This window comes from Cyprinodon tularosa, unplaced genomic scaffold (assembly GCF_016077235.1).
Source record: "Cyprinodon tularosa strain WSP-4 unplaced genomic scaffold, ASM1607723v1 ctg1083, whole genome shotgun sequence".
In the NCBI taxonomy this organism is placed as follows: Eukaryota; Metazoa; Chordata; class Actinopteri; order Cyprinodontiformes; family Cyprinodontidae; genus Cyprinodon; species Cyprinodon tularosa.
Window position 1 is genome coordinate 7,818 of NW_024037875.1, and position 27,308 is coordinate 35,125.

At 39.2% G+C, this 27,308-nt stretch overlaps 1 protein-coding gene across 1 annotated transcript; it reads left to right on the plus strand.

The window, feature by feature from the left end:
• Positions 1 to 11,981: 11,981 nt before the first annotated feature.
• Positions 11,982 to 26,670, plus strand: LOC119787791 (macrophage mannose receptor 1-like). The gene is made up of 2 exons (XM_038291831.1): positions 11,982 to 12,234; positions 26,264 to 26,670. The coding sequence occupies exons 1-2, from the start codon at positions 11,982 to 11,984 to the stop codon at positions 26,608 to 26,610; spliced, it is 600 nt and encodes a 199-aa protein (XP_038147759.1). The 3' UTR covers positions 26,611 to 26,670.
• Positions 26,671 to 27,308: the final 638 nt, after the last annotated feature.

Here is a 27,308-nt window from a genome sequence, read left to right on the forward strand (position 1 = left end):
GCTGGATTCAAAGGTCACAAAGATTCACTGAGAGTCTAGGCTTAGGCGCTGACCAACTGGATCAACACTGCGGCGTTGAGGCAAGGTCTGAAGACAGCTTATATAGTGGATCCTCTGATGATCTGATGGGTTGCAGCTGTGCAGAAGGCTCACTCAGGAGGATCCACGGCAGACTCTGCTGGAGAAAGGTGGAACTTCTCCAGCTCCCAACACTGAAAATGTGCCAAATTTTACCAGATGTGCTAGCCTGACGTAGTCCGACTCAATTCTTGTCAGAATATGAGTCTGATACTGCTCCATAGAGCTGTGATTATGGGGCGTGTTTCGAACGAACCAGGAAAAAAAATGCCTCTGCACTCAATTGGATAGACCTACAACCAATAAGAGCAACGGAGTGCGTGACGTATGTTAAGCGAGGCATAGTTGTTGTCCACAAAAATCAAAGCGTGCAGTTTCGCGTTTCTCTGTTCCTCTTTTAAAATTAATTTGCTGTCGATATCTTCTAGAACAGACCTAATAGCAGAATCTACTCACCCAAACTCTCCAGCGGCAGCCATTATTGTTGTCACCCTAGCGCGCTTTGGTCACGTGGTTGATTACGTTACTGTTGATCATCTGTCCATCATCGTATAAAGTCCGCCCTGACAATTTGATTGGATCGCCTGAAAGTGGGCTTTAATACTCGCGCTACTATGGAGCAGAGCCAGACCGAACTTCCCCGAACTCAAACCTTGTGGGCGGGACTAAGTTCTGACTGGCACCCAGGCTACAGATGTGCCATTTGACCCATAGAATAACAGTTTTTATGGCCACAAAACATTTATGAAGCAAGAATTTTTCCATCTTTTTTTCATTTTCATCTGATGATTGAATATTATATATTAGCTGTAACCAATTATATCACAGAAAGTATCTCAGATAATGCATAAAAGACATTTGCATTTATCCAAATGTCCTTGTCATGGCCTGAAGGTATATGCAAGAATATATGTTATATAATCTCAAAAATTGTGCCTTCTTGTTTTACCAATGGCACCTTTCTCAATGGTAATACAAAATGGATATTAAATAGCTTTGCTATCATTTAATAAGTTTGTCCATAAATAAGTTGGTTGAACAATAAATAAAACTAATTAAATAAATGTGTGTCAATACTGTTATTAAATGAGTCAGGTATGACCCCCAGAGGTACTGGAGAATCTCTGTAATAATGAGATACCAGTAGGTCACACCCTAAATATTCTCATGAACACGAGAAAGAGGAATTGAGCATTGTGGCAGTCAACCAGGATCCAGAGAACCCTATTTACAGGGGTAATCTTCATCCTATGCGATCCCTATTGGACATAAAGTATTGGATGATGAATGTTTAGAGTCCCAAGTAAAATTTGTCAAAAAAAAAAAATATATATATATATATAGAAAATGCTTTTCTTAATGAGATGCCAAAGAAAGCTGCAACAAGATCACATCTGCAGGATATGGGGAAACAACATTTAACCTGAGTGATCTCATAAAAGTGTCAGCAGAAGATGAGACACAAATGGCAACCGAAGGTATTACATGCATCACCACCTGAAGTAACAAGGCCCCAAGTACAATGACACTGTACCCCTGGAGGTGGATGCAAAGCATTAGCATGGTCCACCATCTCCATCACCTTTTGGGAAAGAGCTGATTTGAAAGCACCAGTCTTTTAGGGGAACCAATGAGGCACACAAACAGATGATTAGTTAAATTAAATTTTGTTTGTTTATGTACCACCAAATCACAACATATGTGATCTCAAGGCAATTTACAGGGACAATTCTACCAGATCATACAGTAGGTTGGTTCAAAGGTTTATGCACAAGACCAGCTGATTGCACTGACTTTGAGACTCTTCAGCGACGCCTCATAACCAGCATCTATGTAGTGACAGTGGAGAGCAAAAAATCCCTTTTAACAGGAAGGAACCTCCTGCAGGAGCCGCCTTCTGCTAAAGCCAATAGGGGTTTAGGGAGACAAAAACAGATATAAAAAAAAACAGAGATACAAAAGGGAACTGTTAATTAGCTCCAAAGGTGGCCCTGTCTGGAAATGACACAGCCAGGCCAGTTACCATGTCAGAGGACAAAAGAGATTGCATACAGTTAGGGGTGAAACTAAAAAATGCTACAAAATGGAGGAATAGAGATAAAATAAAGCAAGATGATGAAAAATAGTTCTTATGTCCTCCAGCAAGAGAACAAAATAACAACAAAATGAAAAAAATATGTATAATAATAAAAGAGATGTTTTATAGCGTATGTACTAGATGCCTGGTATAGTAAATTTTGACTCATGTTTGGCTCTGGTATTTGTGGAGAATCTATCCCTGTCTGAGCTGCACTATCATCCTCCACCCCTGATTTTCCAGTGAACCTTGAAAGAGAAAAACTACCCTCTGATGTTTCCCCAGTTGGAATGGCCTCAGCATTTACTGTTTCTCTAAACTAACAAAGGACCTTTAGACTTTGAGACTGAGGATCATAGATTCTCCTTCTGACACGCCTAAGAGATTTATTCATCAACAACGTGTCCTCAACAGTAACCAAATGTGGAAAAATCTCATTAGCAGTTCTTAGTGATGAATACGAGGGGACTGTATGAACTTTTGATGACTCGTAAAAGGTTGTCTGGGTATAATATTACAGTTTATGCAAATAGAATCAAATTCATCCCAGCAGTGCTTCCATTTTATTTATGTAGCTTTCCACTGCTCTGTCTAGTATTAACTGGAACAAGAATTTAACTGGCCGGTGGGGTGTCTATTTGGGTTCCTTAAATTTCAGGTAGATACCTCAAAGGTTTATCTATGCTGAGTCAAAACCTACTCTTCTGATTAACACTTACCATATAAATTATTAAAGTTATATAATTAAATGCAGACAACATGTTACCACACATAGTTTCTTTTTCAATGAAACTTGAAAAAAATATAGTCAACCCAAAAGTCAGGTTTCCAAATACCAAAGACCAAGATTTTAACCTTAACCAAATAACATAAATGGGCCCACACTCACACAGTTTGGTACCATTTAAAGTGTCATTGCAGCCTGTTTAAGCAAGAGTGTGAAACGGCAGACGAAAATCTTCCTCACCCAGTTTGCCGCTAAAACGGCTCACATAAGCTCGTTCAACAGGTGCCTGCTCCACCATCACACGGAAACTTTGCTGGTCCGAACATCATTGGTCTACCTCCACCACACGAGTCACAAAGGATCTTCTCAGCAACACTGGAGCCAACATCGCCATGTCGATACTTTCCTCTCATCTACTCTGATCAGACTCAGTTTCCTTCAGATTAGCTGCAGTTCTCGCCCCCATCGTTGTCTAACCCCTTCTGCAGATTTCCTCATTTCAGTGTTCAGGTTTATCTTTCTTGCAGAAGGTTTCTTTTCTTTTCCAGGTCAATACCTTTTCAAACTTCTTATCTCACATAAGCTGCAAACTCCCATGGCTTCCCTCTTATCTTCTCCCCCTCTCTGCCCTGCTCCTTCCCATCATCCCCTTGTTCACTTTTTTCAGGTGCAGTTCACTTGTCCCTCCATCTTATAACTACTGTTATAAATGAGATTTGGTCCAAAGTCTAAGACTAAAAAAAAAAAAAAATCACAAGAATACAGATATATCAATACAAGCATCCCTTTCACAGAAATGTTGTGTTTTATCTCTTATCCATTCTTACTGATTTTATGAGCAACAACCACATGGGTCTCTGTATAACCAGCTTTTAGAGCAGTCATCAGTGCCAGATTATTTTGAGCCGTGTGGTGAGACTTATTCTAGGGGGGAACTGGGTACTGTTATGGTTCTCCCATTTTGGACTTCTTTTTGAGTTTGTAGTTCAGTTATTTATGTTATTCTGTAGTGTTGGTTATTGGTTTCTTTACCATTTTTTGTTATATTGGACCTGTGTTGCACGTTTTGAGTAACTTGCTGTTTCCCCCTGGTGCCAGTATTCTTTCTCTTAGCTCCTTTCAAGTTACTTCTATCCACACCTCCTCCATTTTAGTTGATTGGCCCATTCTTTCTTCTGTCATGCTAATATCGGTCTTTGTCAGACACGTGACTGACACGCCCCCTAGCGCCATTTTTGTGGTGAGCGGAAGAAAAACAAAACAGCAGAAAACAAGAGGAGAGCGCTGCCAGCAGTGAGGATTATCAGTTAAATGGAAAAGAACAAGAAAACTGAACGGATACCCTACCCAGACAAACTTTCTAAAGCTGCTAGGGAACGATATTATATATTATTATTATAGTGACAAGGCAGATGTTGTGGGCAGTTGCACAGATAGCTGCAGTTATTAGAGCAGTTTGTGCTGCTCATCAGGCTGAACGAAAAAACTTGTCATAATTTTTGCACATTGATAAGTTGCACACTGTATTTGCTGTTCACTTTATCCAGGCCTGTTTTCACTGGGATCTGCAGTCTTCTTTACAGATATCACCTGTTAGGTCATATCTCTAAGGAAGACCACAGACCACAGTGAAAACAAGTCCTGGGAAAATGAAAATCTTCTAATTTAATCTAAAGAGCAATCTGCTATATACGAGGGAGGAAGAAAAAGTAAAACATTTGAAGCTTTGCACTGTTCTGCATTATTTATGTATTTGAGATTTTGTATTGCATTTTCATAAATTCTCTGCTTGATTGAAAAGATAATAACAACACTTGTTTCAAATTTCAAATCCACTCTTTATTGTACACACATTTTTACAACCTCAGAAACATTGTTAATATTTGAAGTGATGGTGAAACTTATATTTGTTTTGCTGTTATTTTTCAAAAGTAACTTTAAAAAAAGCAAAATTCTATTTGTGTGAAAAGAATAAAAAAGAAGAATAAAGTTGAAACAGTACTTGATCTTGCATTCATTTATTAGCTGGTTTCTCTGTGAAAACTTAAAAACAGTCAATAATCACTGTGACTCTATGTCCAAAGGCATCCACAAACTGATGAGGCATAATTTTGTGCAAGGTGTCTCTATCTGGCCACACAATTGCACGCTTTAGATTTGCATATAAAAATGACAGCATTTCATTGAATGTTCTGTACACTGTCTTTGGTGAAACACGGAAGAGATAAGCAAGGTGTTGTGAGGGCAGATCCAATCTCAGACGCATGAAGGTTAACAGAAGCATTTGAAATGGACTGAGAATTTTATTTTGAGCAGACATGAGAGGCCATAAAGGTTGCCAAGTTTGGTAGACCCGTATAGTACTTGACTTTTTCATTACTGTCTCCAAAGAAGCCATCAGAGATCTGCAGCTCATCAAGTTCACGCCGCAGCTCTCTGTTTTCTTCCAAAAGACGGTTCATCTCTGCACACCTGAGCACACACAGGTTACATTCTGTCTGTCCTTCCTGTCCTTTCATCAGCCTGATGGAGCCCCGTTTCAGTTGCTTGCAGGGCATTCTTTTTCAGCTGTTCCCGATAACCACGTCTTAAAGAGCGGTCTGTGTCTGTTGGTCTGATGTCAGTGTGGCCCAGATGCAGGGATGGAGCCCAGTCTGGGTCAGTCTCCATCATCTCATATGCGGGTTGACCTGCAAAGTAGATGAAAGGTTGAGTGTTTTACACATCTATCCAAAACACTATATAAAGCACCTTAATAACAGAGCCCATTAGATTAGATGAGTTATAAAATAAGATATGCTTATGTTTCCCACAGTGGGGAAATTTGCTATACCGAAACAGCACAAGTACATCGGACTAGTAAGGCCAGAGGTAAATAAATAAACTGAAAAGCTTACAGGACGAACAAAGGATTATAATAAATAAACTTAAGTAGATTGCACAGGATGAATAAATGCAGTGAGTTGGCTGACGAGTGGGTATGTACAGTGTTTTTATATGTACACTGTATTTATATATATTTATTCATAAAAAAATATATTTGTATTGCAGATTGTGTAAATGATTATATACAGATAATGCATTATTTATTAAATTTTAGCGGTCTAAAAAAGAAATAAAACAAACATCACTTTCCGCTTCTCTTCCACAGCATGTTTTAGTAGGTTTACATGAACTCCTGCAACTTTATAAGCAAACCATTTCAGCGTGTTGATTTCTATTAGTGTATATTTATAAGGACTTACCTTTTTGAAAATGCCGAGAGCAAACACGAACATGAGGAGATATTTTATGAAACGTGATGTCTTTCCTTCTTACAGCAGCGACCCACGGAGCCCGACGCCTCTTTGTTAAGTCCTCTGTCTGCGGTCCGTATTTTTTTTCCAAGTGGGGAATACGAAAAACCGTAAGGCCCCATCGGCTGTTTTCTGTTTAGAATTACTATTGCATCCTTTGACGCAGCACCAGTGTCCCATTATTTACAAAGAAGCAACTAGAACACGTCTGCTCTCTGTTAGTTTTCTTTTCTTCGTTGCTGCTGTCTCTTCACCACAGAAATGGCGCTAACTGCCCTAAATGAATTGCGCTTTTGCGGAAGTGACGTACACTGTCACAGACCGATAGCTACACCTCCTGTGCAGCTCCTCATGTCTGGTTTGTCGTTGTTACTTGGCTCCTGTTTGTTTTCCCTAACGTCTCATGTTTTTTTGGTTTTGCTGTATTTTGTTTTTAGCTTTAATTTCTGTTCTCCTTTTTTGATTAAATCAGCAAAAACTCATCTCTGCCTCCTCGTCTCTGCTTTTGGGTCCTCAACCAGCCTCAACCCGACCTTGATATTTGACCTTCTTTACCATCCCAGGCTCCATTATGAGCCAATCTTCTGATGTTACTAACCATTGATATCACTGTAACGATGAACCACCATGAAGCACAATGCTTTAGTCTGCTTTTCCTGCCTCCTTTTTCAAACATAGCGCTCTGACCCAGCAGGATTAAAACGAGTATTAGTCATTTAAAGCACTTTTCAGAAAATGTTATGGTGTTTTTTTTTTCATTCATATAAATATACTGGTGTGCAGTGACGTGCGGTGAGGTTCATAGCTGGTGAGGCACTGACGTCATCAGAATCAGATTTGCAAATAGATGCATAGATTGACAGCAGTTTACAGGTTATGTTTCACTTCTGCATCCTTACACATACAAACTGTAGCTCACAAAACACACATTTCCTTAAAAAACAAAACAAAATAAATGTTATTACTGTCTTACCTTTACTTATAAATGAATAGAAGTCCTCCTTATCTTCCTTCAGTTTTAAAAGTCTCTCTGTCTCAATGGAGATCACTGCCAGGGAAGAAAGCCTTCCTTGATCCGTCCTGTTCCTGCCTTATGTTTTCAGTCTCTTGAGCACCCCCTGCCATGAGGCAAGAGAACTGGCTGCCTCACCTCGAACTTGTTCTCTGCCGTTTATAATCGCTCATTACACGAAACACGTTACACAAACACAGTTGGTGACAAAAAGCTCTGTACATTATATACATAAGCCAAATTATTAGAAATAAGTTCACATATTACATTTGTTTAAACCATTTTATTGACGCCGTACAGCAACATGCTCTCTCCGCTTTGCAGCCAGCGCAGAGCCAGGGGTTGCGCAATCCAAGGTGAGGCAGAGCTCGCTGCTGCCTCACCGGCATCGCTTCCAAGCATTTGAATGGGAAAATAAGAAAATTCAGCGATTTTGAACAAATAAAAATCGAAATTGGTGAAGCTACATGAAAAATGAATATTTTTTAGTACAAACCACCGGATGAATATAACAATTTAAATTACTTTATGATTATATATTTTCTTTCTTTCCATGATGGCTGGTGAGGCACTGCCTCACCTGCCTCCCCTGACCGCACGTCACTGCTGGTGTGATATCTTAGTATACATTTGATTAGTTTTTGGTATATATCTTCACCTTGATACAACGAGCTTTGTGTGCTGAGGAGTTGATGGAGTCATTCTACTTTTAATATTTTCTGCCTGGCTTCAAAAGAACAGCCCAGCACTGGTCTTCCCTAGTCTCTCATTTTCATAAAGTGCTTAATTTTTTTTGAAGAATTTTCTCACTGAGCTGGAAGAACAGCTTCTGTGTAGGGCCCTGGTGATGACACCATGCTTTCAACACTAAAATCCTGATAGAGAAAAGATACATCCAGAAGCTTCTCTGCTTATGGCTGTATCATATCTCTCCTCTGACACATAACTCTGCTCTGTGAGGGTATTATACATGATTAAAAGACAAAACTAAAGGATTCAGAGATGAGAACATCAGGAAGTGTCATGATCTGGCGTGACAGCTCACCTTAATTGTTCATTTCACTCACCTCCCCAACTCTCCTCGGTTTTCTAAATATCACTCATCTCATCCACCTGCATCTGTTGCTTTATATCAGTCCGAGCGATCAGGCCAGATCATTATTTGTTTTTCGTTTGAATCTTTGGTTTTTAGTTTATTTCCTGGTTCATGTCCTGGTCCCTGGCAGCCAGTGGGTTGAGAGGTTTCCTGTTTGTCTCGTCTTCTGATCCTGTTCTGATCCCTCTCTGCGGAGCCCTCAGGGTTTTGGCTTGGAACGCAGGGAGGGTCGGTTTTATTCCCGTAAGCCTGGCTCCTAGGAGGAGACATGTTTAAAGTCATGTGTTGTGCCATTCAGCTTATCAGAAAATAATGGTTATATTAAATAACTAGAACTGAAAGTTAATTAATAGGTCATTCAAATCAAGGGTAAAGCTAGTTATTTATTATCAGTCCAATGATTATAACTGTAATTTGCTTACTGACCAGGGTTTTAGCCCTTTTCCTAAATGGGTTAGACTCCTGAATAAGGCTGTTAAAAATCCAGTTGTCCTTCATCATTTTAGTAGTTTAGGCTATGGTTCTTGGCAATATTATTAATCACCAACCAAATAAATGTGTCTCTGTTCATTTGGTTGCTACTGAAAGAAGAGTGAATCCAGCCTGAGTGATAAATCGTTCACTGTGTAAAATTGACACAAAAGACCACGAGTTAAAAATACCACAGTACTTTTATTAGCTACAATCTCACAGTATTATATCTAATAACTAAGCAAAACACTAAACACAAAATCAAACAATAAAAGTGTCCGTTCATAGTACGTGATGTTCGAAGTTTAAGCCTTAATTTGACAGTGTCCTTTATAATAGCAGCAGATAAAATGTGAATAAACCCTGACAAAGAGAGATGTTAACTGCTGTCAAAACAATGAATTTTCGTTCAGTTTAAAGTGAAAATGAATGACTTAGGAAAGCATTAAACTATGATGAGGCAGAAAGACCCTTTTGCTTACTGGCCCCAGGGGATCTGGTTCCGGTCGGGTCCAACTGAAACAAAGAGAGGGTTAGTTCATGATGTAGCAGTTAGCTTCAGCAACACGTGACTTATTCAGTTCGGTGGTAGTGAGCGTTAGCATTCAGTTAAACCTTTAACCATCAGCAGTTGAATCAGAAAGCTTATTTCAAGTAAAACCATCAACACGGCTATCTATTCTACCTGTAGCTCACCCAAGCAGAGCACTTATTAAGCATCAGATGGAAAGGAGGGGGAAAAAATGCTTACTGTTTGTTCCGTGGACGGAAGGCCTTCAGCTCTGTCCAGTTCTTAGCAGGCACGTCTTTGGTCCAGTCCGTCTGTCCAACAGCAACTCAAAGAGATTTGGATCAATCCAATGCAGCAATAAGAGGCGATTTACAAGGGGGTTAATCTTATAACTCATGGTAGCACTCGGGACGTCTCCCTTTTAGCTATGGTGGTTAGCACGCAGCCACAACTGCGCCTCCATAGCGCTGCTCCATCCCACAGGCGGTCAGGGTCCTGCCGCTTCTAGCGGCTTCTTCAGGGAACAGTGATCTGTTGTTCGACGGCATTTAATTGATTAATTCCCTCTCCCTTACAACAGTAACCACAAGTGGAAAAATATTTTCAGCAGTTCTTAACGATGAATGCGAGGAAACTGTCAGAACTTTTGATGACTCGTAAAAAGTTGTCTGAGTATAATAATATATTGTATGCAAATAAAATCAAATTATCACAGAGGTGCCTCCATTTTATTAATGTAGCATCCCACTGCTCTGTCTAGTATTAACTGGAACAAGAATTTAACTAGCTGGTGGGATGTCTATTTGGGTTTGTTTTCTATCCACACCTGCTCCATTTTAGTTGATTGGCCCGTTCTTTGTACTGTCCCGCTAATATATCTACACCTCCTGTGCAGTTCCTTATTGCTGGTTTCTCGTTGTTACTTGGCCCCTCAGGTGTTTGTTTTCCCTTGACGTCTCATTGTTTTTTGGTTTTGTTTTTAGATTTCATTTCTGTTCTCCTTTTTTGATTAAATCAGTAAAAACTCATCTCTGCCTCCTCATCTCTGCTTTTGTGTCCTCAACCAGCCTCCACCCGACCTTGATATTTGACCTTCTTTACCATCCCGGGCTCCATTATGAGCCAATCTTCTGATGTTACTAACCGTTGATATCATTGTACCGATGAACTACCATAAAGCACAATGCTTTAGTCTGCTTTTCCTGCCTCAGCCCAGCAGGATTAAAATGGGTATTAGTCATTTAAAGCACTTTTCAGAAAAAGTGTTTTTTTTTTTTGTTTTTTTTTTTTTCATTCATGTAAATATACTGGTGTGATATCTTAGTATAAATTTGATTAGTTTTTGGTATATACCTTCACCTTGATACAAAGAGCTTTGTGTGCTGACATGGGAGGAGTTGATGGAGTCATTCTACTTTTAATATTTTCTGTCTGGCTTCAAAAGAACAGCCCAGCACTGGTCTTCCCAGTCTCTCATTTTCATAAAGTGCTTGATTTTTTTTTTTTAAGAATTTTCTCACTGAGCTGGAAGCTCAGCTCCTCTGCTCTTCCAGCAGTGTTTCTGTCTACAGTCGAGGGATTCTGCAAGTTTTCAATTTTGATTTCAAGTTTTTGAATTTCATTTTCCTACAACAGAGAAACAGTTTTTTAAAGGGAATTAAATCATCTGAGAGCAGAGATGCAGTGGCATCTGATTCTGTTCTTCTTGATGGGTAAGTTAATCCAAAGCAAAATCTGCTCACCGGTTACATTACAGAATGATTAAATACTGATATAGCTCTTTATCCAGTCAGAGGTTTCCAAACTGCTTCATAATTAGTCGTTCACATGTTAATGGTGTTAAGCTGCACTGTTACCACAGCTGCCCCGAGGCAGCCAGAAGCAAGGCCACTGAATCATCAACAACAGCAGAGAAGGTGGATGATTTAATCAGTGAGAAATCGACTGAGCTGGACAGAGTAGAGAGTTGAACCTTCAACCCACCAGTTACAGAGCAAACTGCCCTCAGCCTGAAAAAATAAAAAGACCAAGTTTTACTGTAAATGCTGGTGGAGATGTTCTTACGTATTTATAAATAAAGCAACCTGTTTTACATTGACAGGTCAGAGTTATTTTATCAACTGTCAGCTCTATGAGTATCACTACATTAATGAGGAAAAGACCTGGACTGAAGCTCAGCAGTACTGCAGAGAAAAACACACTGACCTGGCCACAGTGTCTAACATGACAGACATGAAGAGACTCCTCAGTACCAGAGAAGGATATATGAGGGAAGCCTGGATTGGTCTGTATGATCAGACAGATGGTATCAGAACATGGTACTGGTCTCTGTCTGGAGTGGAGTTCAATGAAAGTGAGACAAAATGGCACCCAGGAGAACCAAATGATTTTAGAGGGATGACTGAAAACTGTGGGGTTCTGTTACGAAATCTTGAATGGCTAGATATTCCTTGTGGAGTTGAAATATGTTTCATCTGTTATGATGGTGAGAATGATTAATTACTTTACAGTAGTTGTTCTTTTTGTGTCTGATCGTACCGTTCTTTTTATACCATTCATTGTATTTTCTCATACAAGGCAATGCAATCTGAGTTTAAATGTTTACTCCACAGAAACTAATAGAACCCAGAAATACCACTTGATTAGAGAGAAGAAGACCTGGCAGGAAGCTCAGAGTTACTGCAGAAAGAAACACACAGACCTGATCAGTGGAATGAAGCAGCTACAAGATGGAGAACTGGAGGAAGTGATGAAATCTGTGGTAGAATGGACATACATATATTTTGGTCTGTTCAGAGACACCTGGAGGTGGTCAGATGGAAGCAGTTTCTCTTTCAGACACTGGAATAAATGGGTAAACAATGAGAGAACCAACAGTGTTCGATGTGCTGTGGCTGGGATTGATGATGAAGGCAGATGGAAGAATGACAGCTGTGATCAGAAAAAACCCTTCATCTGTTATGATGGTGAGTTGGTCCCACATTAATAGAAATGTGTCGGGTTAATGCATGTATGTATTTAATTAGTGTATACTGTGTGTTTTAAAACAAAACTTAGACTGAATTAAAAATACATTTTTATCCCAAATTGTTTATGCTCATTTGAAGAAAATTACAGGTTCACAGTGAGCTTTTTTTATTCATTTGTCCATAGTTTATTTTCTGGTTCTTGTTTCTGAATAGTAACTGAAATAAAGATGGAAATTGGTTTGTTTGGTCCCATATCTTCTCTATCAGATAAAGCGATCCTAATCAAAGAAAATAAAACCTGGGAGGATGCCTTATACTACTGCAGAGATCACTACCATGACCTGGTCACCATCACCAGCCTGGATGAGCAGAGATGGATCCAGGAGAAAGCCAAGAAGGCGTCGACTGATTATGTCTGGATGGGACTGCGCTACAACTGCTTGATGAAGGCCTGGTTCTGGGTCTGTAAGGAGAACTGGGGCAGCAATCAGAGCCCGGCCTCAGAAAGATGGAAGAATGACTGTGACATGTCTGGAGCCATGGATGCAGGAGGACAACATAAGTGGTTCCAGAGAAATCCCTCAGAGGAACTGAATTTCATTTGTTCTAAGAATTAAAGCTCAAGCTGATCTCTGGTGTCATAGTCTTAAAAGCTAATCGTGGTGGGTGAAAAAAAAAGAAAAAAAAAATATATTTTTTGGGGTGTGGGAGCTTTATAAAGAAAATAGAATAAATAAAAAAGCTTTAACTTAGAAACTGTATTGATGGCTGGAGAAAATATATTTCTTCTTGAAGCAATTAGAGCTGCAGCTACTCTCCTGGAGATTATGTAGTCAATCTGTATTTTCTGTGTAAATGATCATAGGCATCTATTCTTAGACCAAATGTTGGAGTAAAACATGTAGATTAATTTAAACAAGATTGTTCTCATCTTATGTTGTGTCGTTCAAAGAGACATATTTGATGATGTTGGACTTTTTCACGTGTTTGCTTTTCAGTAAATGGGTTGCATCTAAAACTGTGTCCTCTATCTAATGAACTATACAGTTTAAGTTGAAGGAAGAGCTGTGAGAGCGATGAGGATAGCTGAGAGAAACAGACAAAATAAGAGTTTTAAAGACACTAACTATTAATCATCACTCCTGGTAATAAAAAAATTGTTAGCTTTAGCTCATAGCTAACAGTATAAAGTCCTGTGTTAATAATTCTCCCTGTTTAAAAATTGAGTTACATTCCAGCTCTAAAAGAACGCTGCTACTAGTTAGTGTAAAATCATTGTGAGGAACCTGATTGTTTATAAACTCTGCATTGTTTGCTGTCTTTCGTCGTTCTGCATCATCAGCTGTTTCTCACTTTATACATAGATGGGTATAAACTGTGAAAACAGAAGCTGAGATCATCAGAGTGATGTCAGTCGATCATAATAATAGCATTAGTAATAATAATAATAATTTACTACCACTATCCGGTCAATGTTGACCTGTAGGAGTCAAACTGGAAATGTTTCATGATTTTAAATATGCTTTTCATGTTATGTTAAATATGTATGTGTGAATAAAAAAATGCCAGCAATTGGATTCAGTTGACAAAGGAGCTCAGTGGGGACAATCATATTGTTACTTTCATTATAAAATTATTTCAAAATGAGAACTTTGGCCTTTATTTTGGTTTTAGTTTGGACTAATTACTCCCACTCCATGTTGGATTTCCTCCAGTCACTCCCAGCCACCAGTCAGCATCATAAGCATCATATAAAAAGCTTATAATGCTTAAGATGCAGCTCCTTGTATTCCTAGAATGCCTGGATACTTTCTCTTAACCACTTTCAGTCTGACACAAGTGGAGAAACTCTCCATCACCATACTATGTGTCCAGCTTTTTCTCTGATCATTTGTTTTTCTCAATAACATCAAATAATCCATCAGCTGGTCTTCCCCTCAATACTAAGAGCTTTGTGTGCTGACATGGGAGGAGGTTCAGGGAGTCATTCTACTTTCCATGTGTTCTGTATTGCAGCAAATCTTGATCTTCACTAGTCTCTCCTTTTTATGAAGAAGTTCCTATTTTAAAGCTCCATTCCAGCTATCATGGTCAGATCATTAGATGTTGTTTTCTGTTCAGTCTGTTGGTTCTAAGGTTCATGTCCTGGATCCTGGCGGCCAGAGGAAAGAGGGTTTTGAATTTGTCCTGTCTCCTGCTCGTCTACTGTTTCTCCCCTGTTGAGCCCTCTGGGTTTTTGGCTCTGTGGTTTGTGTTTTTTTCCTTGGATGTTATTAGGTTAAATATTAAAGTGTGCCGTTTCTTTCTTTCTGAATAGGGGTGATTAGTTAGAAGCTATTGTTCTATTCTTTATGCTGAGATGTAGGGAAAGGAAGGAGGTTTGAAAAGCAGTTTCCTCCCTAGTTTAGATGAGAGGGAAACATAGATAAACAGGTCCTTATTGTATTTAAGATCCTCACGTCCTGTCTCTGGTCTGAACGGAAAACAGTTGTCTGAAATGTTTATCTGAACAAATTTATGTCCTTTGATGAAGTGTTTCTGTTGGGAAGACTCAATGTTCGTGTGTAAGAATTCTCTATATATGCAAAGGGTGGGCAGTGACCTAGTCAAAGCTATACTGGGAGCTGTACGCAGCTGTCTCATATAGTTCTCCTCTGCAGAGTAAAATAAAACCTTTTTTTTCTTCCTTGCATATCAACTCTCAGTGCTCATTTTTACTCCACAGCTCTTTATGAGGGGAGGTTCAGTTTTTATTCCAGTAAGCCTGGCTCAAAGGTGGAGACCAGTTTAAAGGTCCTGCTCAAGTTCTGGTTCCACGTCCTGTCTCGGCTACCCTTTTCCACTGAGCCTGCCCGTCTGCACCTGATTTTGTTTGCTCCTGTCACGCTTCTGGACTCTGAACCTGCCTGGGAGCTCTAGGATGCCTGGAAGCCTGGATCCTGCCTTTTCAGTCAGTTCCTGCCTGTTCTGAATCCCTGTCCAGGATTGGCTTCCTGCAAGTCTTCTGGGAATGCTGCACTGGGGACATTCTTAGTGACGTATGCCACATCTTTCTTCAGTCCAGTGGCTGGATTGTGCCCTTTTACAGGGAGATGAACTGGACTGTTGAACCAGGTAAGTGACTCACTGAGATCATCTTCTTCTGTCAGATGATTGTGGTCACTTACCTGTGTTTCTCCCACCAGAGTGTCTGAGATTGGTCGGTGCCCTGCCCCCCTCCTGCAGCATCCAAGAGTCGCAGATCCACTTAAGTTTCAGTTTGTCCATGTTTTTATATTAATAAACGTTTTGAACTTCTTCACTGACTGTCTCACCTCTGGGTCCATCTGTCTCTGTTTTATGACACAAACTTTGAAGTCTGTATAGCCAATATGTAGTGTGTAGATCATAGCATTCATTTCATTGTATGAAATGAGTGAAGCTCACAAGGAAACTAGTCTATACTCCTGTTTCACTCAGTATAATGTTACCGTTCTGTCCTGCTAAATGGGTCTTCTGATTTAGGAGTTACCTATGTAGCCCTCTTTCACTCACCAATTAACTGAATGTTAAGGCCTGTCTCATTCAAGGGCATAGGTTTGATTTCAAGGGCATAGGTTTGATTTCAACTTTGGTAGGGACACTATTGGTCTGATGTAATTGGTCCTATGCAAAATTATGCATGCTCTTTTTTTATGCTTGATGTGAAAATCAGGGTGTATTTTGTTTAAAGACAAAAGCAGCAATTCTTGCTACATTTGTACACATTTTATAAGCGCTACACACACTATATGCTATTTATCAATGTTTGAAGTCTCATGGGCTCTGATGAATGAGAATTATGAGTTTTTTCCACTTTGAAAAGGTTTGCATTTGAAATTAGCAGCGACTGAGACAGAAAGTAAATCTGTGCCTATTTAACAAAATATAGTCTAAATATGTCTGTTATATGTGAATTTATCCTGTCTTTTTTTTTGAAGATATAAAATTGTGCAGTGGTAAAACCCACACTTATCTTTTAAACATTCTGTCTGTATCATGAAACAAAGCAAAATAATAGATTCAAGGGACACCAAATACATTTATTGTATAGTTACTCTATTTAGCTACTCTCCACAGTTCCAGAGCTGTGGGGCTTTGAAATTGTGGCGTCACCAGCATCTCCAAACCTCTGAAAATGTGGCAAATTTTACCAGTTGTGCCATTTGACCCATAGAATAACAGTTTTGATGGCCGCAAAACATTTATGAAGCAAGTATTTTTCTACCTTTTCTTCATTTTCATCTGATGATTGACTATTATATATTAGCTGTAGCCAATGATATCACAGAAAGTATCTCAGATAATACATAAAATACATTTTCATTTATCCAAATTTCCTTGTCATGGCCTGAAGGTATATGCAAGAATATATGTTATATAATCTCAAAAATTGTGCCTTCTTGTTTTACCAACGACATCTTTCTCAATGGTAATACAAAATGGATATTAAATACCTTTGCTATCATTTAATAAGTTTTCCACAAAGAAGTTGGTTGAACAATAAATCAAACTAATTAAATAAATGTGTTTCAATACTATTATTGAATAAGTCAGGTATGACCACCAGAGGTACTGGAGAATCTCTGTAAAAATGAGATACCAGTAGGTCACACCCTAAATATTCTCATGAACACGAGAAAGAGGAATTGAGCACTGTGGCAGTCAACCAGAATTCAGAGAACCCTATTTACAGGTGTAATCTTTATTCTACGTGATCCCTATTGGACATAAAGTATTGGATGATGAATGTTTAAAGAGTCCCAAGTAAAATTTGTTTAAAAAAAAATATAGAAAATCCTTTTCTTAATGAGATGCCAAAGAAAGCTGCAACAAGATCACATCTGCAGGATATGGGGAAACAACATTTAACCTGTGTGATCTCATAAAAGTGTCAGCAGAAGACGAGACACAAATGGCAACCGAAGGTATTACATGCATCACCACCTGAAGTAACAAGGCCCCAAGTACAATGACACTGTACCCCTGGAGGTGGATGCAAAGCATTAGCATGGTCCACCATCTCCATCACGTTTTGGGAAAGAGCTGATCTGAAAGCACCAGTCTTTTAGGGGAACCAATGAGGCACACAAACAGATGATTAGTAAAATTAAATTTGGTTTGTCTATGTACCACCAAATCACAACATATGTGATCTCAAGGCAATTTACAGGGACAATTCTACCAGATCATACAGTAGGTTGGTTCAAAGGTTTATGCCCAAGACCAGCTGATTGCACTGACTTTGAGACTCTTCAGCGACACCTCATAACCAGCATCTATGTAGTGACAGTGGAGAGCAAAAAATCCCTTTTAACAGGAAGGAACCTCCTGCAGGAGCCGCCTTCTGCTAAAGCCAATAGGGGTTTAAGGAGACAGAAACAGATATAAAAAAAAAAATCAGAGATACAAAAGGGAACTGTTAATTAGCTCCAAAGGTGGCCCTGTCCGGAAATGACACAGCCAGGCCAGTTCCCATGTCAGAGGACAAAAGAGATTGCATACAGTTACGGGTGAAACTAAAAAATGCTACAAAATGGAGGAATAGAGATAAAATAAAGCAAGATGACGAAAAATAGTTCTTATGTCCTCCAGCAAGAGAACAAAATAACAAAAAAATTAAAAAAATATGTATAATAATAAAAGAGATGTTTTATAGCGTATGTACTAGATGCCTGGTATAGTAAATTTTGACTCATGTTTGGCTCTGGTATTTGTGGAGAATCTATCCCTGTCTGAGCTGCACTATCATCCACCACCCCTGATTTTCCAGTGAACCTTGAAGGAGAAAAACTACCCTCTGATGTTTCCCCAGTTGGAATGGCCTCAGCATTTACTGTTTCTCTAAACTAACAAAGGACCTTTAGACTTTGAGACTGAGGATCATAGATTCTCCTTCTGACTCGCTCAAGAGATTTTGTCATCTACAACGGGTCCTCAACAGTAACCAAATGTGGAAAAATCTCATTAGCAGTTCTTAGTGATGAATACGAGGGGACTGTATAAACTTTTGATGACTCGTAAAAGGTTGTCTGGGTATAATTGTCATGATGGGTTTCAGAAAAGCCCAGTATGCAGAACACCACGGAAACGGATGAAAGGTTTAACAAGTTTTATTGAGCACAAGCACATGGAATAAACACAGGAACTGGTTCAGGCCTGGGGGCAGGTTCACTGGAGTCTGTGAGGATGACAGTTCAGTTAGCTTGGGAGCAGATGAGTTTGAGTTTGAGAGTTTCTGATTTATACCTTGAGGAGTCCGGGTTTGGCTTTGAGAGAGGAACTGTTGGGTCCAGAGACTGTTTAGTTCAGCAAAAGTCCAATAACCGCTTCAGCGTCTTACTTCTAGCGTGAGGGCAGACCTTGGCTTTGGGTTTCCAGCTCTTAGTCCAGAGCAGCATGGGAATCCAGAGAAGAGTCTTCAGGTTTGGCTTAGAGGGCAGGCTCGGCAGGTTAAGCTCATCCAGAGCTTACAAGGGAAACTGGATTCCTGAAAGCAGAGACAAAGAGGGATAAGAATCCAATCAGGAATCAGGAGCAACAAAGGTTCTCAGAAGAAGCTAGGCTCAGGTGCTAACCAAACTGGATAAACACTGCGGCGTTGAGGCAAGGTCTGAAGGCGGGTTATATACTGGAGGATCCTCTGATGATGAGATGCGCCTCAGGTGTGTCGAAGGCTCAGCTCAGGAGGATCCACGGCGGACTCTGCTGGAGAAAGGTGGAACTTCTCCAGATCCCAACAATAATATTACAGTTTATGCAAATAGAATCAAATTCATCCCAGCAGTGCTTCCATTTTATTTATGTAGCTTTCCACTGCTCTGTCTAGTATTAACTGGAACAAGAATCTAAGTGGCTGCTGGGGTGTCTATTTGGGTTCCTTAAATTTCAGGTAGATACCTCACAGGTTTATCTATGCTGAGTCAAAACCTACTCTTCTGATTAAAACTTACCTTATAGATAATTAAAGTTATATAATTAAATGCAGACAACGTGTTACCAAACATAGATTCTTTTTTAATGAAACTTGAAAAAATATAGTCAACCCAATTACCAAAGACCAAGATTTTAACCTTAACCAAATAACATAAATGGGCCCACACTCACACAGTTTGGTACCATTTAAAGTGTCCTTGCAGCCTGTTTAAGCAAGAGTGTGAAACGGCAGACGAAAATCTTCCTCACCCAGTTTGCCGCTAAAACGGCTCACGCAAGCTCGTTCAACAGGTGCCTGCTCTACCATCACACGGAAACTTTGCTGGTCCGGACATCATTAGTCTATCTCCATCACACGAGTCACAAAGGATCTTCTCAGCAACACTGGAGCCAACATCGCCATTTTTTTCTTTTCCAGGTCAATACCTTTTCAAAAATCTTCTCTCACATAAGCTGCAAACTCCCATGGCTTCCCTCTTATCTTCTCCTGCTCTCTGCCCTTCTCCTTCCCATCATCCCCTTGTTCACTTTTTTCCGGTGCAGTTCACTTGTCCCTCCATCTTATAACTACTGTTATAAATGAGATTTGGTCCAAAGTCTAAGACTGTAAAAACAAAAATCAACAAGAATACAGATAGATAAATACAAGCATCCCTTTCAAAGAAACGTTGCATGAGTCTCTGTATAACCAGCTTTTAGAGCAGTCATCAGTGCCAGATTATTTGGAGCCGTGTGGTGAGACTTATTCTAGGGGGGGAACTGGGTACTGTTATGGCTCTCCCATTTTGGACTTCTTTTTGAGTTTTTAGTTCAGTTATTATGTTATTCTGTTTTGCTGGTTATTGGTTTCTTTCCCATTTTGGGTTATATTTAAGCTGTGTTGCATTTTTTGACTAACTCACTGTATCCCCCTTGTGCCAGTCTCCTTTCCCCTAGCTCCTTTTAAATAACTTCTATCCACACTTGCTCCATATTAGCTGATTGGCCCATTTTTTCTTCTGTCCCACTAATATAGCTACACCTCCTGTGCAGTTCCTAATGTCTGGTTTGTCGTTGTTACTTGGCTCCTGTTTGTTTTCCCTAACGTCTCATGTTTTTTTGGTTTTGCTGTATTTTGTTTTTAGCTTTAATTTCTGTTCTCCCTTTTTGCTTAAATCAGCAAAAACTCATCTCTGCCTCCTCGTCTCTGCTTTTGGGTCCTTAACCAGCCTCAACCCGACCTTGATATTTGACCTTCTTTACCATCCCAGGCTCCATTATGAGCCAATCTTCTGATGCTACTAACCGTTGATATCATTGTAACGATGAACCATCATGAAGCACTATACTTTAGTCTGCTTTTCCTGCCTCCTTTTTCAAACATAGCGCTCTGACACAGCAGGATTAAAAGTAGAGTATTAGTCATTTAAAGAACTTTTCAGAAAATGTTATGGTGTTTTTTTTTTTCATTCATATAAATATACTGGTGTGATATCTTAGTATACATTTGATTAGTTTTTGGTATGTATCTTCACCTTGATACAACGAGCTTTGTGTGCTGAGGAGTTGATGGAGTCATTCTACTTTTAATATTTTCTGCCTGGCTTCAAAAGAACAGCCCAGCACTGGTCTTCCCTAGTCTCTCATTTTCATAAAGTGCTTAATTTTTTTTAAAGAATTTTCTCACTGAGCTGGAAGAACAGCTTCTGTGTAGGGCCCTGGTGATGACACCATGCCTTCAACACTAAAGTCCTGATAGAGAAAAGATACATCCAGAAGCTTCTTTGCTTAAGGCTGTATCATATCTCTCCTCTGACACATAACTGAGCTCTGTGAGGGTATTATACATGATTCAAAGACAAAACTAAAGCATTCAGAGTTGAAAACATCAGGAAGTGTCATGATCTGGCGAGACAGCTCACCTTAATTGTTCATTTCACTTACCTGCCTAACTCTCCTCGGTTTTCTAAATATCACTCATCTCATCCACCTGCATCTGTTGGTTTATATCAGTCCGAGCGATCAGGCCAGATTATTATTTGTTTTCCGTTTGTATGTTTGGTTTTTTAGTTTATTTCCTGGTTCATGTCCTGGTCCCTGGCGGCCAGTGGGTTGAGAGATTTCATGTTTGTCTCGTCTTCTGATCCTGTTCTGATCCCTCTCTGCGGAGCCCTCAGGGTTTTGGCTTGGAACGCAGGGAGGGTCGGTTTTATTCCCGTAAGCCTGGCTCCTAGGAGGAGACATGTTTAAAGTCATGTGTTGTGCGATTCAGCTTACCAAAAGATTATGAATATATTAAATAACTAGAACTGAAAGTTAGTTAATTAATAGGTCATTCAAATCAAGGGTAAAGCTAGTTATTTATTATCAGTCCAATGATTATAACTGTAATTTGCTTATTGACCAGGGTTTTAGCCCTTTTCCTAAAAGGGTTAGACTCCTGAATAAGGCTGTTAAAAATCCAGTTGTCCTTCATCATTTTAGTACTTTAGGCTATGGTTCTTGGCAATATTATTAATCACCAACCAAATTAATGTGTCTCTGTTCATTTGGTTGCTACTGAAAGAAAAGTAAATCCAGCCTGAGTGATAAATCGTTCACTGTGTAAAATTGACACAAAAGACCACGAGTTAAAAATACCACGGTACCTTTATTAGCTACAATCTCATAGTATTATATCTAATAACTAAGCAAAACACTAAACACAAAAATCAAAGAGTAAAAGTGTCCGTTCATAGTACGTGATGTTCGAAGTTTAAGGCTTAATGCATTTGACAGTGTCCTTTATAATAGCAGCAGATAAAATGTGAATAAACCCTGACAAAGAGAGATGTTAACTGCTGTCAAAACAGTGAATTTTCGTTCAGTTTATAGTGAAAAATGAATAATGACTTAGGAATGCATTAAACCAGTGGTTCCCAAAGTGTGGGGCGGGGGCGCAATGCCATTGCAGGGGGGGCGCGGGAAGCGGTATGGATGAATGAAGAAAAACAAACAAAAAAAAAAAAAAAAAAACAGCGCTTGCTTGACTGAGCATAATGGACAGTTGTGACACTGCAACCCAGATTTGAGAAGATCTACAGCAAAAAGCAGGCTCACTACAGCCACTGAAAAGATGGGAGGATTAAAGTACAAAGAAAAAACTCTCAGGGAGCTGTTAAATGTTTTCACTCCATTTTGCACAGAGGCTTTTTTAATGTATAGATTATAGCAAAGTTAAATATTGTTACAAATAAAAAAAAAGAAATATGTTTAAAATAACACAGACAACAAAGAATCCTCTTCTAATCTACATTATAGAACTATGAAAAAAATACAGTTACACAAAAGTGTTCCACTGTAAAGATGGTGTAGTTTGTTTTGTTGCAACCTGAAGTGTGAAATAAACTTCAGTGGAGTTTGAAAACAAAATATGTGTATAGATTTATTATATCTGAACGATGTGTGTGCCCAGTTGATTCTTTTTTTTGTTTTTTTGTTTTGTTTTTTGGGGTCGGGGGGCTGGGGGGGGCGTGGAAATTTTATTGTAATCCAAAGGGGGGCCCAGAAGAAAATCTTTGGGAACCACTGCATTAAACTATGATGAGGCAGAAAGACCCTTTTGCTTACTGGCCCCAGGGGATCTGGTTCCGGTCGGGTCCAACTGAAACAAAGAGAGTTAGTTCATGATGTAGCAGTAAGCTTCAGCAACACGTGACTTATTCAGTTCGGTGGTAGTGAGCGTTAGCATTCAGTTAAACCTTTAACCATCAGCAGTTGAATCAGAAAGCTTATTTCAAGGAAAACCATCAACACGGCTATCTATTCTACCTGTAGCTCACCCAAGCAGAGCACTTATTAAGCATCAGATGGAAAGGAGGGGGAAAAAATGCAGTTACTGTTTGTTCCGTGGACGGAAGGCCTTCAGCTCTGTCCAGTTCTTAGTGGGCACGTCTTCGGTCCAGTCCGTCTGTCCAACAGCAACTCAAAGAGATTTGGATGCAGCAATAAGAGGCGATTTACAAGGGGGTTAATCTTATAACTCATGGTAGCACTCGTCTCCCTTTTAGCTATGGTGGTTAGCACGCAGCCACAACTGCGCCTCCATAGCGCTGCTCCATCCCACAGGCGGTCAGGGTCCTGCCGCTTCTAGCGGCTTCTTCAGGGAACAGTGATCTCTTGTTCGACGGTTAAAAGAGTGGGATTAGCTCTGCTGCAGCAGGATTCAGGATACATACGGAAAAATTTAAATGCTGCGTCCAGCTCCTTCTGAATCGCAGGAAAAAGGAGGTCTTAATTGGTCCAGCGAGCTCAGACTTCTCTGAAGGTCTTTTGGTTTCTACGTAGCGTAGCCTTCAGCTGGAAGCACTTTGCCTAGCCTTTGACCAGCACAAACCCACCAGCTAAATAGGACGCTAATATGGGGAGCTAGTGTTTTTAAAATCTACGCTGGAGGGGTTTGTTTTCAGAGCAGTGTAGTTCCGGTTACATCAGCGAGAGTGGATCGTAACTAAACAATATAAAAGACATGTAATACTGATTAACATATTAAATAATCAGTGATTATGAAAAGGACTACCTATCATATTGTCTACCTATCCTTTTGATGTGTGGGGTGAGATAAGTGAGTCAAGACACAACTGTGATATATGTATGTAGGTTTAATGTTTATGATAAATAAACAATGATGCAAATTAGATTTTTAAGAACCTTATATTTTCCATGTGACGATGCCTCTGCATATGAAAGGAACATGGTTTTAAAGCAGGTTTAAAAAAATAATATAATCTCTGAAATTAAATCAAACAAGAAAGAAACTTCAGATTTTCTTTTTAAAAAATAACAGTGAACCAGCAGGTGATGTCAGGATATCAATGAGAAAGTAAAGAGAGAAAAGAAACCAAGTCAGTAAGTGATACAGGAAGATGATGTTGGGAGATTCATTACTTTAGAGCTGCTTCTTGTTGACAGCAAGTAATATCTGCAAACATGTTTATTGAAAAGAGATTCTACAGGAAAACTGTTGCAGAAAAAACAGCCTCACAGCTGTACATGTTATTAAAGGCAAATAACTTCCATGATAAAAGCAGTTTTTCTTCCTGTTTTGCTGCAATTATTCAAATATTTTTTTCCACCGAACCACAGAGGCTGTTTTTTAAACATATATAGATCTTTTATTTGTGTGAAACATGGTACTTCACTGTTTTGAATATTTAAATCATGAAATGTTCAAATTTAGCTACTGGTCAGACAAATTGATACCAACAGTTTACCTGGAACAGTTTCAGCAGAGGATCAAGGAAAGAACATCCCATTTATTGAGGAAGAACAGAAGTAGAGGTAAGTTTTGAGCTCAATCTAGGTTCTTGGGTTTAACCTTTTTTTTAAATATGCTTAATTTTTACTTTTAAGGTTAACACAACTTTTTTTTAAATCATTTATAAGTTTCAGTTTTTACTGTCTGCTAGGTTTCCTGTTTGACTTCGGCTCTTCTGCTCTTCCGGCAGTGTTTCTCTCTACAGTCGAGGGATTTTGCAAGTTTTCAATTTTGATTTCAAGTTGTTGAATTTCATTTTCCTACAACAGAGGAACAGTTTTTGAAGAACATAAATCATCTGAGAGCAGAGATGCAGTGGAATCTGATTCTGTTCTTCTTGATGGGTAAGTTAATCCAAAGCAAAATCTGCTCACCGGTTACATTACAGAATGATTAAATACTGATATAGCTCCTTATCCAGTCAGAGGCTTCCAAAATACTTCATAATTAGTCATTCACATGCTGATGGTGTTAAGCTGCACTGTAACCACAGCTGCTCTGAGGCAGCCAGAAGCAAGGCCACTGGATTAGCATGGCAAGCAGAAAAGGTGGATGTTTTGATCAATGACACAATGACTGGACAGAGCAGAGAGTTGAACCAGCAACCCACCAGTTACAGAGCAAACTGCCCTTAGCATGAAAAGAAAAACAGACCAAGATTTACTAAAAATGCTTTTGGACTTGTTGTTATTTATTTAGAAACAAAGCAACATGTTTTATACTTTCAGGTCAGAGTTGTTTCATCAACTGTCATCTCTATGAGTATCACTATATTAATGAGGAAAAGACCTGGACTGAAGCTCAGCAGTACTGCAGAGAGAAACACACTGACCTGGCCACAGTGACTAACATGACAGACATGAAGAGACTCCTCAATGACACATCAGGAAACATGACAGAAGCTTGGATTGGTCTGTATGATCAGACAGATGGTATCAGAACATGGTACTGGTCTCTGCATGGAGTGGAGTTTAATGAAAGTGAGACAAAATGGCACCCAGGAGAACCAAGTGATGTCAATAATGGAGATGAGAACTGTGGGCATTTGAATAAGAATCTTAACTGGACAGATACTCAGTGCCATCATGAAAGACCTTTCCTCTGTTATGATGGTGGGAAACGATTTTACTGTAGTTTTAATGTCTTATCATGTAAAGTCAATGCAATGTGAGTTTTTTCTGTTTACTCTACAGAAACTAATAAAACCCAGAAATACCACTTGATTAGTGAGAAGAAGACCTGGCAGGAAGCTCAGAGTTACTGCAGAGAGAATCACACAGACCTGATCAGTGGAATGAAGCAGCTACAGGATGGAGAACTGAAGGAAGTGATGAAGTCTGTGGTAGATGGGACATACATATATTTTGGTCTGTTCAGAGACACCTGGAGGTGGTCAGATGAAAGCAGTTTCTCTTTCAGACACTGGAATAAATGGGTAAACAATGAGGGAACCAACAGTGTCCGATGTGCCGTGGCTGTGTTAGATGATAAAGGCAGATGGAAGACTGACAGCTGTGATCAGAAAAAACCATTCATCTGTTATGATGGTGAGCTGTTTTCATAAAACAGAATTTTTTTTTTAATCAATGTCCTATGTATGATTGTGCTGTTAATATATTTTAAAAGGATTTAACGATTCACCGTTTGGACATTTATATCATAATCATCCAATTCCATTGAATTATTTTAAAAATGTGTAACTTGAAAAACCACAGTTTTAAAACATTCGGTCGTTGCCTCTGAATAATGATATAGTTAGTGACATATTATTTATCTTATCCATCACCTCTATGCCAGATAAAGTGATCCTGGTCAAAGAAAATAAAACCTGGGAGGATGCCTTATACTACTGCAGAGATCACTTCCATGACCTGGTCACCATCACCAGCCTGGATGAGCAGAGATGGATCCAGGAGAAAGCCAAGAACGCCTCGACTGATTATGTCTGGATGGGACTCCACTACGCCTGCACTCTGGATTTGTGGTTCTGGGTCAGTGATGAGGTGGTCAGGTATAAGAACTGGGCCTCAGGGGAACCAGTGGATGACTGTGACATGTCTGGAGCCATGGAGACACGAGGAGGACATAAGTGGAGGAAAATAAATGATCTAGAGAAGTTTAACTTCATCTGTTCTAAGGAATAACACTGATTGTTTTATAGATTATTTGTGTTGCTTTATTCTGTGATACTGAGGATTTTGTGCAAAAATAATTTTCAGTTAAAAAGCATAAGCAATTTAATGATTAGTATAGAGATTATACTTTCAGCAAACTACAGCTCTTGCTTTAAAGCTGTTATAAATTATCCTTTTTTCTGGTTTCTTTCTATGAAACATCTGCTTCTCTAAATAGAAAATGTTTTACTTTTCCTTTATTTTGATCAGGTTATTGTTATATATTTATTGGCTGACTGTAAATAGGGGGCGCTAGTGTGCAGTTACTTCAGGAATACAGAAAGAATAATATAAATACAGTAAACATCAAATAAATTAATAAAAAGTAATCACACCTTTTCACTCATTAAATGTGTCTGACTCTTGATTTTTTAGTGTTCTCATTCCTTTTTGGGTTTATTGGGAGTCTACTTTTTTTTTTCCTGGAGGCCTAATAACAGATTTTTCAAAGGTGTGCGTACTGTCAGTTGTTATTCCCTGTTAACACGAAGCCTGGGCTTGGATTTTTCCACACATTTCTTGGTTAAAATTATAGGTGTATCAAATATTAGAAACAAAACATTTTATTTGTTTATAATCGCAGATATTAAATATTTCATGCATTTCTAGACGATGTTTGCTCCCATTGCTGCAGGGATTATGGACCACTCCTCCATACAGATGTTCAG